Raw genomic sequence first — 16,876 nt, 5'->3', positions numbered from 1 at the left:
TGCATCCCTGGGATAAATCCTACTTGGTCGTGGTGTATGATCTTTCTGATGTACTGCTGGATCCGATTTGCTAAGATTTTGTTGAGGATTTTGGCATCTATGTTCATGAGGGATATTGGCCTGTAATTCGCTTTCATTGTGTTGTCTTTACCTGGTTTTGGTATTAGGGTGATGCTGGCTTCATAAAATGAGCTTGGAAGTGTTCCTTCCTCTTGGATTTTTTGTAGTTGTGTGAGGAGGATAGGTTTTAGTTCTTCCTTGAATGTTTGGTAAAACTCCCCTGTGAAGCCGTCTGGTCCTGGGCTTTTGTTTGATGGAAGGTTTTTGATGACTGCTTCAATTTCTTCCATAGTTATTGGCCTATTGAGATTTTTTGATTCTTCCTGATCAAGTTTTGGAATGTTGTATTTTTCTAGGAATATGTCCATTTCCTCCAGGTTGTCTAGTTTGTCGGAGTAGAGTTGTCCATAGTATTTTTTAACAATCATTTGTATTTCTGTGGGATCTGTTGTTATTTCGCCTCTATCATTTCTGATTGTGTTGATTTGGGTCCTTTCTCTTTGCTTCTTGGTGAGCCTGGCTAGAGGTTTGTCAATCTTGTTTATGCTTTCAAAGAACCAGCTCTTTGTTTCATTGATTTTCTGTATTGGTTTTTTTTTTTTTTTTTGGTCTCTATGTCATTTATTTCTGCTCTAATCTTTATTATCTCCTTCCTTCTACTCACTCTGGGCTTTTCTTGTTGCTCTCTTTCTAATTCTTTGAGCTGTAGATTTAGATGATTTATTACCATTTTTTCTTGTTTGTTGAGATAGGCCTGTAGAGCTATAAACTTCCCTCTCAGGACTGCTTTCATTGCGTCCCAAAGGTTTTGGATTGTTGTGTTTTCATTGTCATTAGTTTCCAGGATGTTTTTAATTTCTTCTTTGATCTCATTGGTAACCCAGTCAATATTTAATAACATGCTATTCAGCTTCCAAGTGTTTGACTATTTTGAGTTGTTTGTATTGTAGTTTTTTTCTAATATTAAGGCCTTGTGGTCTGAGAAGATGCTTGGTATGATTTCAATCTTCTTGAATTTGGGGAGACTTTTTTGTGACCCAATATGTGGTCTATTTTTGAAGATGTCCCATGAGCACCTGACAAGAACGTATATTTTGTGGCTTGTGGGTGAAGTGTTCTGAAGATGTCAACTAAGTCCACCTGATCTAGTGAGTCATTTAGGTTTGCTGTTTCGTTGCTGAGTTTTTGTCTAGCGGATTTATCCAGTTATGTCAGTGGTGTATTAAAGTCCACTACTATGATTGTATTGTTGTCGATCTCTCCCCTGATATCTTCCAGGAGTTTTCTTATGTATGTGGGTGCTCCTGCATTGGATGCATATATGTTTATCAGGGTTATGTCCTCTTGTTATATTGATCCCTTAATATTATGAAGTGGCCTTTCTTATCTCTTGTTATGGCCTTCACTTTGAGGTCTATTTTGTCTGATATAAGTATTGCTACCCCAGCTTTTTTTTTTCATTTCCATTTGCCTGAAAGATATTTTTCCATCCCTTCACCTTCAGTCTGTGTGAGTCCCTTCTAATGAGGTGGGTCTCTTGTAGACAGCAAATATATGGGTCATGTTTTTTTATCCATTCAGCCACTCGATGTCTTTTGATTGGACCATTTAGTCCATTTACATTTAAAGTTATTATTGAAAGGTACTTGTTTGTAGCCATTTGTATTTCTTTGTGTGGCTGTTTTCTTTCTGGGTTTATTAGTTCTTCTTTTTACACCTGTCCCTTTAGCATTTCTTGCATTGCTGGCTTGGTGGTGATAAACTCCCTTAGCCTTTTTTTGTCTGTGAAGCTTATTTCCCCTTCAATTTTGAATGATAGCCTTGCTGGATAGAGTATTCTTGGATTCAGTCCTTTGCTTTGCATCACTTTGTAAATTTCTGTCCATTCTTTTCTGGCCTGATGTGTTTCTGTTGAGAAATCATTTGATAATCTGATGAGGAATCCTTTCTAGGTAACTCTGTTTCTCTCTTGCAGCCTTTAAGATTCTGTCTTTGTCTTGTACTTTTGCCATCGTTATTGTGACGTGTCTTGGTGTGGGTCTTTTGGGGTTCATCTTGCCTGGGACTCTCTGTACTTGTGTAACTTTTTTCTTCCCCATATCTGGGAAGTTTTCTGACATTATTTCTTCAAATAGATTTTCTAATCCTTGCTGCGCTTCTTGTCCTTCTTGCAGCCCTATTATGCGTATGTTACTTCGTTTCATGTTGTCCTGAAGCTCCCTTAAGCACTCCTCCTGCTTTTTAATTTTTTTCTCCAGTTGCTGTTCAGATTGAGCTTGTTTCTCTGCCTTATCTTCTAATTCACTAATTCGGTCCTCTGCTTCTTCTAGTCTGCTGTTGAAACTTTCCATGGTGTTTTTGATTGTAGTTATATCACTTTTCATTTCTTCCTGATTCTTGCATAGGTTCTTGATTTTCTCATCCATCTGGTGAATGAATTGTACATCCATAACTCTGAATTCTTTTTCTGTCATGTTGCATGCTTCAACTTCATTAATGTCCTTTCTTGGTGACTCCTCATTGTCTTTCCTCTGGGTGTTGTTTAGTCTCTTCATTCTGATTGTCTCCCGATGGTTCAAACGTCGAGTTGCGTGGGCCTGGGCCGTGTGCAGTGGGAGCCTCCCACCACACTTGTGTCACTGAAGAGCTCTGACACTAAGATGTGTGGTTGTTGTGGGTTGGTGGGAACCAGGCTCACTCAGAGTCAGTGTTGTCAGCGCTCAATGTGGCCTCGTATGCGCCCTTAGAATCAGGGACCCTGCCTGCACCGTGCTGAAACAGAGACCCCCCTGGAGTGTGTTGAAAACCAGAGCCCCCTAACGAGTGCCAGGAGTCAGAGTTCCCCAGAATCTAGTATCAGAGTCTCTGTTGCTTCGCGCGACCTTGCCTTGAGAATCAGGGTCCCTGTGTGCCCTTGCACCAGGAATTGGAGTCACTGGCTCTTAGTATGAATGCACAGGAAATCAGGATCTCAGGCGCAGGTGAAAAGAAACACAGTCAAGTCACTGGTGCTTGGTGTTTCCTCCTGCCCAGAGAATCGAGGTCCCTGGGCCTGTGATACATGGGACAAATTCCCAGTGTTCGCGCGATTGCTCCCAGCCCAGGGCTCAGAAGCTGGCAGTGCGCCTAGGCTCAGTTTCTGGGGTTCGCGCTTTTGCTCCCAGCCCAGGGCTCAGAAGCTGGCAGTGCGCCTAGGCTCAGTTCCTGGGGTTCGTGCGTTTGCTTCCAGCCCAGGGCTCAGAAGCTGGCAGTGCGCTTAGGATCAGTTCCAAGGTGCTCGCGCACTTCCAGGCTAAAGTTCCTGGAGCGCTGAGGCCCCAGCAAGGGGTGGATCTATCAGTTAGTTACTCTGGTGCTGCCTGCAAGCCTGAGGGAAGGAGGGATGGGCTCTGTTACTCACAGATCTGCCGCGGGGATTTCTGAACTTTTGGTGTCCGCAAGTCTGTAGCTGTGGTCACAGGTCTCTGTCCCCAGTGGCTGCAGAGTCCTGGTATGCGTCTGAGATCAGACTGGGTGGTGCTGGGGCCAGGATCCTAGTCTCAAGCAGCTCTGTTTCCCAAGATGGCATGGTCGCCGTGCCTTTGCTGGCCGCCCAGGAGTGTCCGCGCAGGGAGCGGGACTCTGCCGCCTAAGACTGCCCGGTTTAGCAGCCCCTTAGAAGACCTGCAGAATCTAACTGTCCCTAGCTCATACACGCACCCCACACGCGTCCACACACTCCTCTATCACTTCCTTGTGCTCTCACACTCTCTCCCTCCCTACCTTCCTGCTGGTCGCCATTTTAGAAGTCCCTTCCATTTCTTTATGTCTTCCTCTATCTCTTTTTTCAATGTCCTATAGTTTTCCAAGTACAGGTCTTTTATCTCCTTAGTTAAATTCCTAGGTATCTTAATTTTTTTGTTGCAATGGAAAATGGGATCGTTTTTTAGTCTCTCTTTCTGTGAGTTCATTATTGGTGTATAAAAAAGCCATAGATTTCTGGGTGTTATTTTGTATGCTGCTACATTGCCAAATTCATTTATTAGTTCTAGTAGTTCTTTGATTTAGTCTTTAGGGTTTTCTATGCACAATATCATCTCATCTGCGAACAATGACAGTTTTACTTCTGTTCTCATTTGGATGCCTTATATTTCTTCTTCTTGTCTGATCACTATGGCTAGCACTTCCAGTACTATGTCGAACAGAGTGGTGAAAGTGGGCATCCCTGTCTTGTTCCTGTTCTTAGGGGAAATGGTTTTAGTTTTTGCCCATTGAGTATGATGTTGGCTGTAGGTTTGTCATATAAGACTTTTATTATGTTCAGGTATGATCCCTCTATTCCCACTTTGTTGGGAGTTTTTATCAAGAAAGGGTGTTGGATTTTGTCAAATGCTTTTTCTGCATCCATTGATATGATTATGTGATTTTTGTCTCTCAATTGGTTTATGTGATGTATCACTTTTATTGATTTATGGATATTGTACCATCCTTGCATCCCTGGAATAAATCCTACTTGATCATGGTGTATGATCCAATTTGCTAGAATTTTGTTGAAGATTTTAGCATCTATGTTCATCAGGGATATTAGCCTATAATTAATTCTCTTCCTTTGTAGTGTTTTTAATCTCGTTTTGGGATTAGGGTAATGCTGCCTTCATAGAAGGAGCTTCGGGAGTGCTCCTTTCTCTTGGATTTTTTGGAAAAGTCTGAGAATAGCTTTTAGTTCTTCTTTGAATGTTTGGAAAATTCCCCTGTGAAGCAGTACAGACTAGGGATTTTGTTTGCCGTAAGATTTGTGATAACTGCTTCAATTTTATCAATAGTTATCAGCCTATTCAAGTCTTTTTATTCTTCCTGATTGAGTTTTGGAAGCTTGTATTTTTCTAAGAATATGTCCATTTTATCTAGCTTGTCCAGTTTGGTGGGGTAGAGTTGTTCATTGTATTTTTTACAATCCTTTGTATGTCTGTGGGGTCAGTTGTTAATTCACCTCTTTCATTTTTAATTTTGTTTATTTGGGTCGTCTCTCTTTGTTTCTTGGTGAGACTGGCTAAGATTCATCCATTTTTTTTATTTATTTTAGTAAATCTTTATTGTTCAGATTATTACATTTGTTCCTCTTTTTTCCCCCACATAGCTCCCCTCCACCCAGTTCCCACCCCACCCTCTGCCCTTACCCCCCACTGTCCTCATCCCTAGGTGCAGAATTTTTGTCCAGTCTCTTCCCACATCTCCCACACCCCTTTCCCTCCCCAAGAATAGTCAGTCCATTCCCTTTCTATGTCCCTGATTCTATTATAATCACCAGTTGATTCTGTTCATCAGGTTATTTATTCACTTGATTCTTAGATTCACTTGTTGATAGATGCATATTTGTTGTTCATAATTAGTATCTTCACCTTTTTCTTCTTCTTCCTCTTCTTAAAGGATACCTTTCAGCAGTTCATATAATACTGGTTTGGTGGTGATGAACTCCTTTAGCTTTCCTTTATCTGTGAAGCTCTTTATCTGACCTTCAATTCTGAATGATAGCTTTGCTGGATAAAGTAATCTTGGTTGTAGGTTCTTGGCATTCATCACTTTGAATATTTCTTGCCATTTCCTTCTGGCCTGCAAAGTTTCTGTTGAGAAATCAGCTGACAGTCGTATGGGTACTCCCTTGTAGGTAACTAACTGTCTTTCTCTTGCTGCTTTTAAGATTCTCTCTTTGTCTTTTGCTCTTGGCATTTTAATTATGATGTGTCTTGGTGTGGTCCTCTTTGGATTCCTTTTGTTTGGGGTTCTCTGCGCTTCCTGGACCCGTAAGTCTATTTCTTTCACCATTCTGTCATTATTTCTTCAAATAGGTTTTCAATATCTTGTTCTCTCTCATCTTCTGGCACCCCTATAATTCTGATGTTGGTACGCTTGAAGCTGTCCCAGAGGCTCCTTACACTATCTTCGTATTTTCAGATTCTTTTTTCATTTTGCTTTTCTGGTTGGGTGTTTTTTGCTTCTTCGCATTTCAAATATTTGCCTTGATTCTTGTGGTCCTCTGGTCTGCTGTTGGGAGTCTGTATAATATTCGTTATTTCAGTCCATGTATGCTTAATTTCTAGTTGGTTCTTTATCACAACATTGAGGGTCTCATTAGATTTCTTGAGGATCTCAATAACTTTATCGGCGGCTTCTAGACAGTTCTTGAGAGACCTTAAAAGTGTGGTTCTGAACTCAATATCCTCCATTGAAAGTTTTGTCCTGTTTCTTTGTCTCCGCATTTTTTATGCTTTCTTGGTGCACCCCCTAGTGGTCTTTGTTCGCAGTCTTGTTGTAGTTAAGCCTTGATTGTTGTTGACAATACCGGGGTGATTTGACCTCCAGGCCAACTGGCTGTGAGAATCAGCAGTGGGAAAACTTATGTCCTCTAGGGAGGTGCTAATCTAGCCTTCGCCTGAGGCTATCTGGCAAATGGCTCTGCGCAGGGCTTGGGCGGGGCGGGTCACAGGGGATCAACAGAGCGGGTGGAGGGAGCAGTTATGGCTGCTCTCAGTCCTGTCCCCAGAGGCTCTGCCTCTCAGAGTCCCAGCAACCGCTGCAAACCTCGGAGAGAAAGCTGCCCTTGCATTCCGACCGATGCCAGACAGTCCCGCTTCTCCCGTTTGAGTCTGGGTCCCTAGAGACTTGCCCAGAACTGGAGCTCAGAATCTGAGACTCCCTCCTGATTGAAAACAACAACCGCGCCCTCAACTACCAGCCCGCTCCGTGCGTACGTCCGCACCTTTGTATTTTCCGCACTGCACCTCCTCTGAGTCTCATATGCTGTTCTCTTTCCTTCTAGTTGAAGAATTTTCCCTCAGCCAGTCTTCCTGTGGTTCTGGGCGAAGTCCGTTCTGTCTTTTAGTTGTATTTGTGAAGTGGTTGTTCGAGGCAGCTAACTCCGGTGTTTACCTATGTCGCCATCTTGGTTTTCCCTGAATATTCAGAGTCTTTCTTGTTGCTCTCTTTCTCATTCTTTCAGTTCCTGTGTTAGATAATTTATTTCCATTTTTTCTTGGTTTTTGAGGTAGGCCTGTAAAGCTATGAACTTTATTCTCAGGACTCCTTTCACTCTGTCCCATAGGATTTGGATTGTTGTGTGTTTTCATTATCATTTGTTACCAGAATGCTTTTTATTTCTTCTTTGATATGTTTGGTAACCCAATTATTGTTTCATAACATGCTATTTAGACTCCAGGTGTTTGATTTTTCTTTCATTGTTTTTATTGTAATTTATTTCTAATTTTATGCCATTATGATCTGAAAAGATGCTTGATATGATATTTATCTTTTTGAATTTGAAGAGACTTTGCCAGTGTCCCAATATGTGGTCTGTCTTTGAAAATGTCCTGTGTGTACATACGAAGAATGTATATTCTGTAACTTTGGGGTGAAATGTTCTGAAGATGTCAGTTCCATCTGATCTAGTGAGTCATTTAGGATTGATGTTTCTTTGCTGATTTCTTGTTTAGAGGATTTATTCAGTGGTGTCAGTGGGGTATCAAAGTCCCCTACTATGACTGTATTGATGCCTCTCTCTCCTTCATATCTTCCAGTATATTTTTTATGTATTTGAGTGGTCCTGTATTGGGTGCATATACGTTTACCAGAGTTATTTCTTCTTTTTGGATTGCTCCCTTTAGTATTATGAAGTGGCCTTCCTTATCTCTTGTTTTGGCCTTCAGTTTGAGGTCTATTTTGTCAGATATAAGTATTGCTACACCAGTTTGTTTTGTTTTTTTTTCATTTCCATTTGCCTGAAAAAAATTTATCCATTCACTATCAGTTTGTGTGAGTCCTTTCTTCTGAGGGTGGGTCTCTTCTAGACAGTAGATATATGGGTCTTGTTTTCTTATCCTTTCAGCAACCCTGTGTCTTTTGTTTGGAGCCACATCCATTTATGTTTAAGGTTATTATTGATAGGTACTTGTTTTAATTTAATCTATTTCTGTTTAAGGTTATTGTTGATAGATACTTGTCTGTTGCCGTTTTTATTCTTTATGCCCGTGTTTCTTTTTATAGCAGTCCTTTTAGCATTTCTTGCATTAGTGACTTGGTTGTAATAAACTACCTTGCCTTTCTTTTGTCTGTGAAGTTCCCAAATTCACCTTCAATTTTGAATGATAGCCTGGATGGGTATGTTATTCTTGGATTCAGTCCCTTGCTTTGTATATTTTATTTCATTGCCTTCTCACCTGATCTGTGTCTGTTGAGAAAATTGTTGATAGTCTAATGGGAGATACCTTGTAGGTTACTTTCTGTCTCTCTCTGTCAGCCTTTAAGATTCTTACTTTGTCGTTGATATTTTCCAATTTAATTATGATGTGCCTTGATGTCGGTCTTTTTGGGTTAATCGTGTTTGGGACTCTGTGCTTTTTGGACTTGTGTGACTTTTTTTTTTAATTAAACCTTTATTGTTCAGATTATTACAGTTGTTCCTCTTTTTTCCCCCATAGCTCCCCTCCACCCGGTTCTCCCCCCCCCCAACCCTCCACCCTCACCACCCTCCCACTGTCCTCATCCATAGGTGCACGATTTTTGTCCAGTCTCTTCCTGCACCCCCCAAACCCCTTTCTCCCCCAAGAATAGTCAGCCCACTCCCTTTCTATGCCCCTGATTCTATTATAACCACTTTTATTCTGTTCATCAGATTATTTATTCACTTGATTTTTAGATTCACTTGTTGATAGATGTGTATTTGTTGTTCATAATTTGTATCTTTACCTTTTTCTTCTTCTTCCTCTTTTTAAAGGATACCTCTCAGCATTTCATATAATACTGTTTTGGTGGTGATGAACTTCTTTAGCTTTTCCTTATCTGTGAAGGTTTTTATCTGACCCTCAATTCTGAATGATAGCTTTGCTGGATAAAGTAATCTTGGTTGTAGGTTCTTGGCATTCATCATTTTCAATATTTCTTGCCACTCCCTTCTGGCCTGCAAAGTTTCTGTTGAGAAATCAGCTGACAGTCGTATGGGTACTCCCTTGTAGGTAACTAACTGTCTTTCTCTTGCTGCTTTTAAGATTCTCTCTTTGTCTTTTGCTCTTGGCATTTTAATTATGATGTGTCTTGGTGTGGTCCTCTTTGGATTCCTTTTGTTAGGGGTTCTCTGTGCTTCCTGGACTTGTAAGTCTATTTCTTTCATCAGGTAGGGAAAGTTTTCTGTCATTATTTCTTCAAATAGGTTTTCAATATCTTGCTCTTTCTCTTCTTCTGGCACCCCCATAATTCAGATGTTGGTACGTTTGAAGCTGTCCCAGAGGCTCCGTACACTATCTTCGTATTTTTGGATTCTTTTTTCATTTTGCTTTTCCGGTTGGGTGTTTTTTGCTTCTTCGTATTTCAAATCTTTGACTTGATTCTTGCGATCCTCTAGTCTGCTGTTGGAACTCTGCATAATATCCTTTATTTCAGTCAGTGCATGCTTAATTTCTAGTTGGTCCTTTTTCATAACCTCAAGGGTCTCACTAGATTTCTTGAAGGTCTCACTACATTTATCGGCGGTCTCACGAGTCTTTTTGAGGGTCTCACTGCATTTATCGGCGGTTTCTAGAAAGTTCTTGAAAAACCTTAAATATGTGGTTTTGAACTCTATATCCAGTCGTTTGCTTTCCTCCGTTTCTGTCATTTGTGACCTGTTTCTTTGTCTCCTCATTTTTTATGCTCCCCTGTGTTGGTAGAGTGGCTTTGTGCGCTAGGTGTCCTATAGGGCCTCCCCAATTACCTGAGGTGGACACTCTTGGTGCACCCCTTTGTGGGCTTTGTGCACAGTCTTGTTGTAGTTAAGCCTTGATTGTTGTAAGTATCACTGGGAGGAATTGACCTCCAGGCCAATTGGTTGAGAGAATCACCTGTGTCTACAGTGGTAGAACTTCTGTGCTGAAGACACCCTTCTGGGGCAAGACTTGCTTTAGTGGGGCTTTGGTGCTCACTGAGTCTGCCCCCTGAGTGTGTCCTTTATGGATCCTAGGAGTTGTAATTCGATGGTCCCACTCTGACCAGTGGGTACACTGGCTCTTGGATCTAAGGAGGTGTGAATTTATCCTCTGCCTGAGCCTACCCAGCAGGGGCTATGAGGAGGTCTGCAGATTCCCCTTCCTTGTTTGGGGTTTGGAGGTGCCAAAATGAGGCCCAGCTGTGAAGCAGTGCAAGCTGCTGTGGGGCCTTGGACTTTCTCTTGGAAGTTCTGGGTCTGTTTGTTCCAGCTGCAGTTTGTTAGGTAATTTTCAGATTGCAAAGGGCTAAGGCAGGGGTCCTCAAACTTTTTAAACAGGAGGCCAGTTCACTGTCCCTCAGACTGTTGGAGGGCCAGACTATAGTTAAAAAAAAACTATGAACAAATTCCTATGCACACTGCACATATCTTATTTTGAAGTAAAGAAACAAAATGGGAACAAATACAATATTTGTATTTGCATGTGGCCCGCGGGCCGTAGTTAGAGGACCCCTGGGCCAGGGCATTTATATGCAAAAGCCTCTGCCACAGCTTGGGTGGGGCGGGGTCTCAGAGAATCAACAGGGTGGAGCAAGCAGCTAAGGCTTATCCTCAGCCCTGCCCTAAGAGGCCCCGCGTCTCAGTGTCCTGGCAATCGCTGCAAGCACCTTTGAGAGAAAGCCACCCTCGAGTTACGAGTTCTGCCCGCTTCTAGACAGTCCAGTTTCTCCCTGTATGAGTCTGGGTCCCCAGAGACTCACACGGAACTGGAACTCAGAGCAGTCAGGGGCTTGTAACTCCCTCCCGATTCAAAAAGACAGCCACGTCCTTAGTTGCCAGCCCTTGCCGCATGCGCCCCCGTACCTCTGCACTTCCACACCTCCTCTGAGTCTCAGTATGCTTTTCTCTTTCCTTCTAGTTGTAGAATTTCCACTCAGCCAGCCTTCCTGTGGTTCTGGATGATGTCCGTTTTGTCTTTTAGTTGTATTTTTGAATTTGTTGTGGAGGCGGCCATTTCCTGTGTTTACCTATGCCGCCATCTTGGTTTCTCTTCTTGTATAACTTTTTTCTTCCCCAAATCAAGGAAGTTTTCTGTCATTATTTCTTCAAACAGGTTTTCTATTCCTTGCTGTTTCCTATCATTCTGGCACTTCTATTATGCAGATGTTGTTTCATTTCATTTTGTCCCAAAGCCCCCTCAGGCTCTTTTCCTGCTTTTTAAGTTTTTTTTCCCCTGTTGCTACTGTTCTTGAGTCTTTTTTTTCCCAGCTTATCTTTTCAAAACCTCGTTTTTTGAACCTCTCCCATCTCGAACAATTTGGTTCTCAACCAAGTTGTTCACAGAAAGAAATGTCTCGGTTTTTCAACCAAAACTTCGGTTTTCTACCTGACAACCTCAGCGTGACAAAAAGTGTCTCTCTGTCAACAAAGTAGAGAATGCTTTTATTGCTGGCAAAGTCAGTGTTTAGCACAATTTTAAAGCATAAAGAGTGCTAATGTTGCTTTGGGTGTGAAAGTGCTCTCAAAACAACATTCACATACAACTGAATAGTTAGAAAAACTTTTGTTAATTGGATAAACAGAAAGCAGTTAGCTGGTGATAGCATTTCCCAGGTGGTGATATACTAAAAATTCAGCTAGTTTGGGGTGGTTTGATAAATTTAGGAAAATAAGTATTTATTTATAAACTACAGACCCAGTGCACGAATTTGTACACAGGTAGGGTCCAGCTTGCCTGACCCCAATTGGGGCAGGTCGGGGCTAGGCCTGTCTGGAGGAGGAGATGGTGGGAAGCTGGCCATTTGGCCCAACCTGATTGGGGTCAGGGGGCCTATTGGGGTTGGGGCTAGCCATGGGGAGGGGCTGTGGGTAGTGGGCCTACTGGCTCTGTCCCTATGGGGTGGGGGGGCTAATCTTGGGTGGAGGCTGTGTTGGGGGAGGGTTTGAAGGATGTTGGCTGGCCAGCCCTGCCCACTATTGGGGTGGGGGACTCATCAGGAGCGGGGCCAGCCAGGGGGAGGGGCTGCAGACCAATCAGGGTGGTGAGGCCCATCAGGGGTGTGGCCAGCCAGGAGGAAGGATGCAGGAAGTTGGCCTGCCAGCCCCGTCCCCTAATGGGGCCCGGGGGTTGCGATCAGCGGTGGGGTGGACAGGGGTAGGGGCTGCAGGAGGTTGTCCACCCAGCGCCACCCCCTATTAAGGTGGGGGGTGCAATCAGGGGCAGGCCAGCCAGGGGAGGAGCTTGCGGGGCTATCATGGTAGGGCTGGCTGATTGGGGGTGGGGTTGGTGGTGGGGGCAAAGGAGAGGGCGTTTGGCCAGCCGCCCCACCCTTGATCAGGGTGGGAGAATCCAATCAGGGGCAGGCTGGCAGGGGGGAGGGTCTGTGACGTTCGCCGGCCGGTCCCACCCCTTGATCGGCTGGTTCGCTGGCCACAGTGGGCATTATGTCCATTACGGTGGCTGGCTCTATATATATCTACACTAATAGAAGAGAAACATGCAAATTAACCATCACTCCGCCACTCGGCTACACCCACCAGCCAATCAGAGCGACTATGCAAATTAACCCAACAAAGATGGTGGTTAATTTGCATACACAGGCATGGAGCAAATACTGAAGATGGCAGTGGCCACAGAGCTGGAGCAAGCAGGAGGCTCGGGTTGCTCCCGGCGACAGAGGAAGCCAAGCTTCCGGCTGGCCCTAGACTCCACTCAAGGAGTGGCTGGGGGTCTGGATTGCCGGGGGCAACCCAGGCTTCCAGCCAGCCCTGGCCTCCGCTCGAGGAGCTGGAAAAAAAAAGGAGGGGTTGCAAGCAGCCGGAGCGGAGAAGCCAAATCTCGCTGCTGCGGCCGGACCAAAAACCTGGATCCCGGGTGCCGGCGGAAAACTGGTGCCAGCAGCCAGGGAAAGGAAGGCCTATTGTGTGAATCTGTGCAATGGGCCACTAGTATGTGTGTGTGTGTGTATATATACATATATTACATTAGGCATGCACTGTATATAAGAAAAGTTAAAATGGAATCATTTAGGGGTTTGGAATGGATTAATTCTATTTACATTATTTCTAATTGGAAGAAAGAATCCAGTTTTTGAACAAATCACTTCTCGAACAGTCTTTGGAAATTAATTAAGTTCGAGAAAGGAGGTTCCACTGTAGTCTAACTCAACTTTATTTCTGATTCTTTACTAAATACCTTAGTAAATACTTTAGTGTGCAGTAAATACTATATACTAAATAGTAAAGTGTTTGATGTATATTTTCGTATAGTAGTACTATCATATAGTAAATATGCTCAATACTTGAGTATATTTGTTTTTAATCAATTAAGCATTCAACTCCCTCTACCACCACTGTAATTGCCACCTCCTACCTTTAAAAAAAATTATTGCAGTTCTTACCTGCTATTCTCCATCTTCCTTCTGAGACTATTGTACCTCCTCTACCAAACTGAATGATCAATATCTATGAATCAAGATAAATAGAAGTGTCAATCTGCATGAAGGACTGCCTTATATTCACACAAGCATGTTGTGGCTTATGACCCATTGCTGGATTATTGGGCCAGTTATTTACATTTATGGCAAGTATATGCTTTCCATAAATCTAAATTTAGAAAGACCTTTATTTTTATTAATTTACTTTTTAGATATAGAGATATTCTTTATTTATTAATATTGATATATTTATTTCATTATTGATAGTATTACAGATGTATCCCATTTCCTACCCCCTCCGCCCACCCCCTACCCACCTCTCAGAACTTATTACCCTATTGTCTGTGTCCATGGTCTATACATATAAGTTCTTTGGTTATCTGTCCTCATCCTCCCATCCCATATTGAGGTATGTCAGTCTATTCCATCCCTCCATGCTACAGGTCTTATTTTGTTGGTCAGTTCATTTTGTTAGCAAGACCTTTAAATACAAGCGTGACAGTGGTCTGATTTATTTCAGTCATGTGAGCCATGAAGTGACAGAGGATTTTTCTCCTTGGGATCCAAGAACTGTTGTTGTGAAGCAAGATGGTGGAAGCTGCACACCAGCATTGCCCATACCTGAACTGGAAAGGGAAGAGGACAAAGAAGACATTTCAGATCCTATAGACCTGAATCCTTGTAGTGCAATATATAGCAACTTAGGTAAGTGCAAATGCCATGTATGTAGTATTTAAGTAGTATTTAAATTTAGCCAAATTCTATATTTCCCTGGAGAGATGGTTTATATTGCTCCATGGAGCAAAAGTTGGACAATCAAATTATACATTCTAACTCAGATCATAAAAAGTCCTGCTGTTTACTTGGCAAGTATGAAACACCTGCTACTTTGTCTTCCAAATTACTGATTTGATCCTCTGCTTCATCTAATCTACTGTTGTACTCTTTTCTTTTCTTTTTATTGATTTCAGAGAGGAGGGAGAGAGAGAAACATCAATGATGAGAGAGAATCATTGATCAGTTGTCTCCTGCACAACCCCTACTGGGGATCAAACCTGGGATCCTTCAGTCCACAGGCCAGTGCTGTATCCAGTGAGCCAAACTGGCTAGGGCTCTACTGTTGTACTCTTCATTTCAGTTCTTATATTCTTAATTAGAGTCCCAGTGCACAAAAATTTGTGCATTTGTGGGCGTCCCTCAGCCCGGCCTGTGCCCTCTCGCAATCTGGGACCCCTCAGAGGATGACCACCTACTGGCTGAGGCCCGCTCCCCGGAGGATTGGGCCTAAGCTGGCAGTCAGACATCCCTCTGGCAGCCCGGGAGCCCTTGGTAAATGTCCACTTGCCAGCGGGGAGCAGGCCTAAGGTGCAGTCGGACATCCTTAGCGCTGCTGAGGAGGCAGGAGAGGCGCCCACCACCATCGCTGTACTGGCAGCCGTCAGCCTGGTTTGTGGCTGGCTGAGCAGAGTTCCCCCTGTGGGAGCACACTGACCACCAGGGGGAAGCTCCTGCATTGAGCGTCTGCCCCCTGGTGGTAAGTGTGTGTCATAGTGACCAGTCATTCCTAGTCATTCTAAAAGGGTCAATTTGCATATTACCCTTTTATTATATAGGATAGAGGCCTGGTGCATGGGTGGGAGCCGGCTGGTTTTCCCTGAAGGGTGTCCTGGATCAGGGTGGGGGTCCCCCTGGGGTGCCTGGCCAGCCTGTGTGAGGGGCTGAGGGCCGTTTTCAGGCTGGCCACACCCCCTTCAGGGAGGGGGGTCCTGCTGGGGTGCCTGGCCAGCCTTGGTGAGGGGCTGATGGCTGTTTGCAGGCTGGCCACAGCCCCTTCAGGGTTGGGGTTCCTGCTGGGCTGCCTGGCCAGTCTGGGTGAGTGGCTAATGGCTGTTTGCAGGCTGTCCAAGGCCCCTTCAGGATGAGGGTTTCCGCTGGGGTGCCTGGCCAGACCGGGTGAGGGGCTAATGGCTGTTTGTAGGCTGGCCAAGCCCCCAGCGGGGACCCTCACCCCATGAGGGGATTGTCATCCTAGGTGAGGGGCTGATGGCTGTTTGCAGGCTGGCCACAGCCCCCAGCCACCCAAGCTCCCAGTGGAGGCTGCCTAGAAGCAGGTATCTGGGATTTATTTATCTTCTATAATTGAAACTTTGTTGCCTTGAGCGGAGGCCATAGCCAGCCAGGGCAGAGGGGAAGCTTGGCTTCCTCCATTGCTGGAGCAACCAAGCCTCCTGCTTTCTCCAGCTCCATGGCTGCCGGCCCCTATCTTGGTTGGGTTAATTTGCATATAGTTGCTCAGATTGGCTGGTGGGCGTGGCTTGGGGTATAGCGGAGGTGCAGTCAATTTGCATGTTTCTCTCTTATTAGATTAGATTTCTGACTGGCTCTTTTATGATTTCTGTCTCTTTGTGTAAATTCTCACTGAAGTTCATCTATATTTCCCCTGTGTTCCTTGAGCATCTTTTAAAATATATATATTTTTATTGATTTCAGAGAATTGAGAGAATGAGAGAGAAATCAATGATGAGAGGGAATTATTGATCGGCTGCTTCCTGAAAACCCCACACTGAAGATCGAGCTCCCAACCTAGGCATGTGCCCTGACTGGGAATTGAACCATGACCTCCTGGTTCATAGGTCAACACTCAACCACTGAGCCATGCCAGCCAGGCCCCTGGGCATCTTTACTCCCACTTTTTTTTTTTTTTTTTTTTTTTTATCTCTGTATCTAATAGATTGCTTCCCACCATTTCATTTAGTTCTTTTTCTGGAGTTTTGTCCTCTTCTTTCATTTGGGATATTTCTTTGTCTTATTTTGGCTGCCTCCCTGTGTTTGTTTCTATGTATTAAGTAGATCTGCTATGTCTCCTAATCTTCGCATGGTGGCCTTATATAGTTAGTAGGTGTCCAATGGGGACCAGTGGCATAGTCTTCCCGGTCCAGTAGTGTGTGTTCCTTGTGTCATTGTGTGTGCCCTTCTGTTGTAGTTGAGCTTTGATTGCTCTTAGCATGTCAGTAGGTAGGATTGCCCCTCAGGCTCAATGGCTATGAGAACTGGTTGCAACTGCAGCAGGTAAGCTGTTGTGCAAGTGCTAACCCCACAGAGCAGGGTTTATTTTAGTGAGGTCCAATGCCTTTTGATTCCACCCTTTGGGTATGGCATTTATGGAGCTCATTGGGTAGTGTTCTGGTGTGGTATAAAGCCAGCCAACAGGTGTGTTGGTTCTGGGGCCTTTTAGGTAGGGCTCAGGCACAGCTCCCCGTCAATTGCTACCAGTGCCTGGCCTGGAACCACCTAATGGGAGCTACAAGTAATCCTGTGGTTGGTAGTCACCAGTGATGGGCTTGGAGACATCTGGGAGAAGCTATGCTGTGGGGTTACTTAGCATGAGATACAGGGCACATCAAGGCCATGCACTGCTCATTTGGGGTTTGTGGACCTTTGAGAGATTTTA

General features: G+C 44.0%; 1 protein-coding gene across 1 annotated transcript in view; it reads left to right on the top strand.

The window, feature by feature from the left end:
* PEAK1 (pseudopodium enriched atypical kinase 1) overlaps positions 1 to 16,876 on the top strand; it is a 144,747-nt gene that overhangs the window by 71,076 nt on the left and 56,795 nt on the right. Inside the window, exon 3 of the mRNA XM_081084317.1 lies at positions 13,946 to 14,130. Within this exon, the coding sequence (XP_080940443.1) occupies positions 13,946 to 14,130 (185 nt within the window). The remainder of the gene's footprint in view (positions 1 to 13,945; positions 14,131 to 16,876) is intronic.

Source organism: Myotis nattereri (genome assembly GCF_964212035.1).
Source record: "Myotis nattereri genome assembly, chromosome: 1".
NCBI lineage: Eukaryota > Metazoa > Chordata > Mammalia > Chiroptera > Vespertilionidae > Myotis > Myotis nattereri.
The sequence above is the reverse complement of the archived record's forward strand: the minus strand, read 5'-3'. Positions and strand labels throughout refer to the sequence as shown.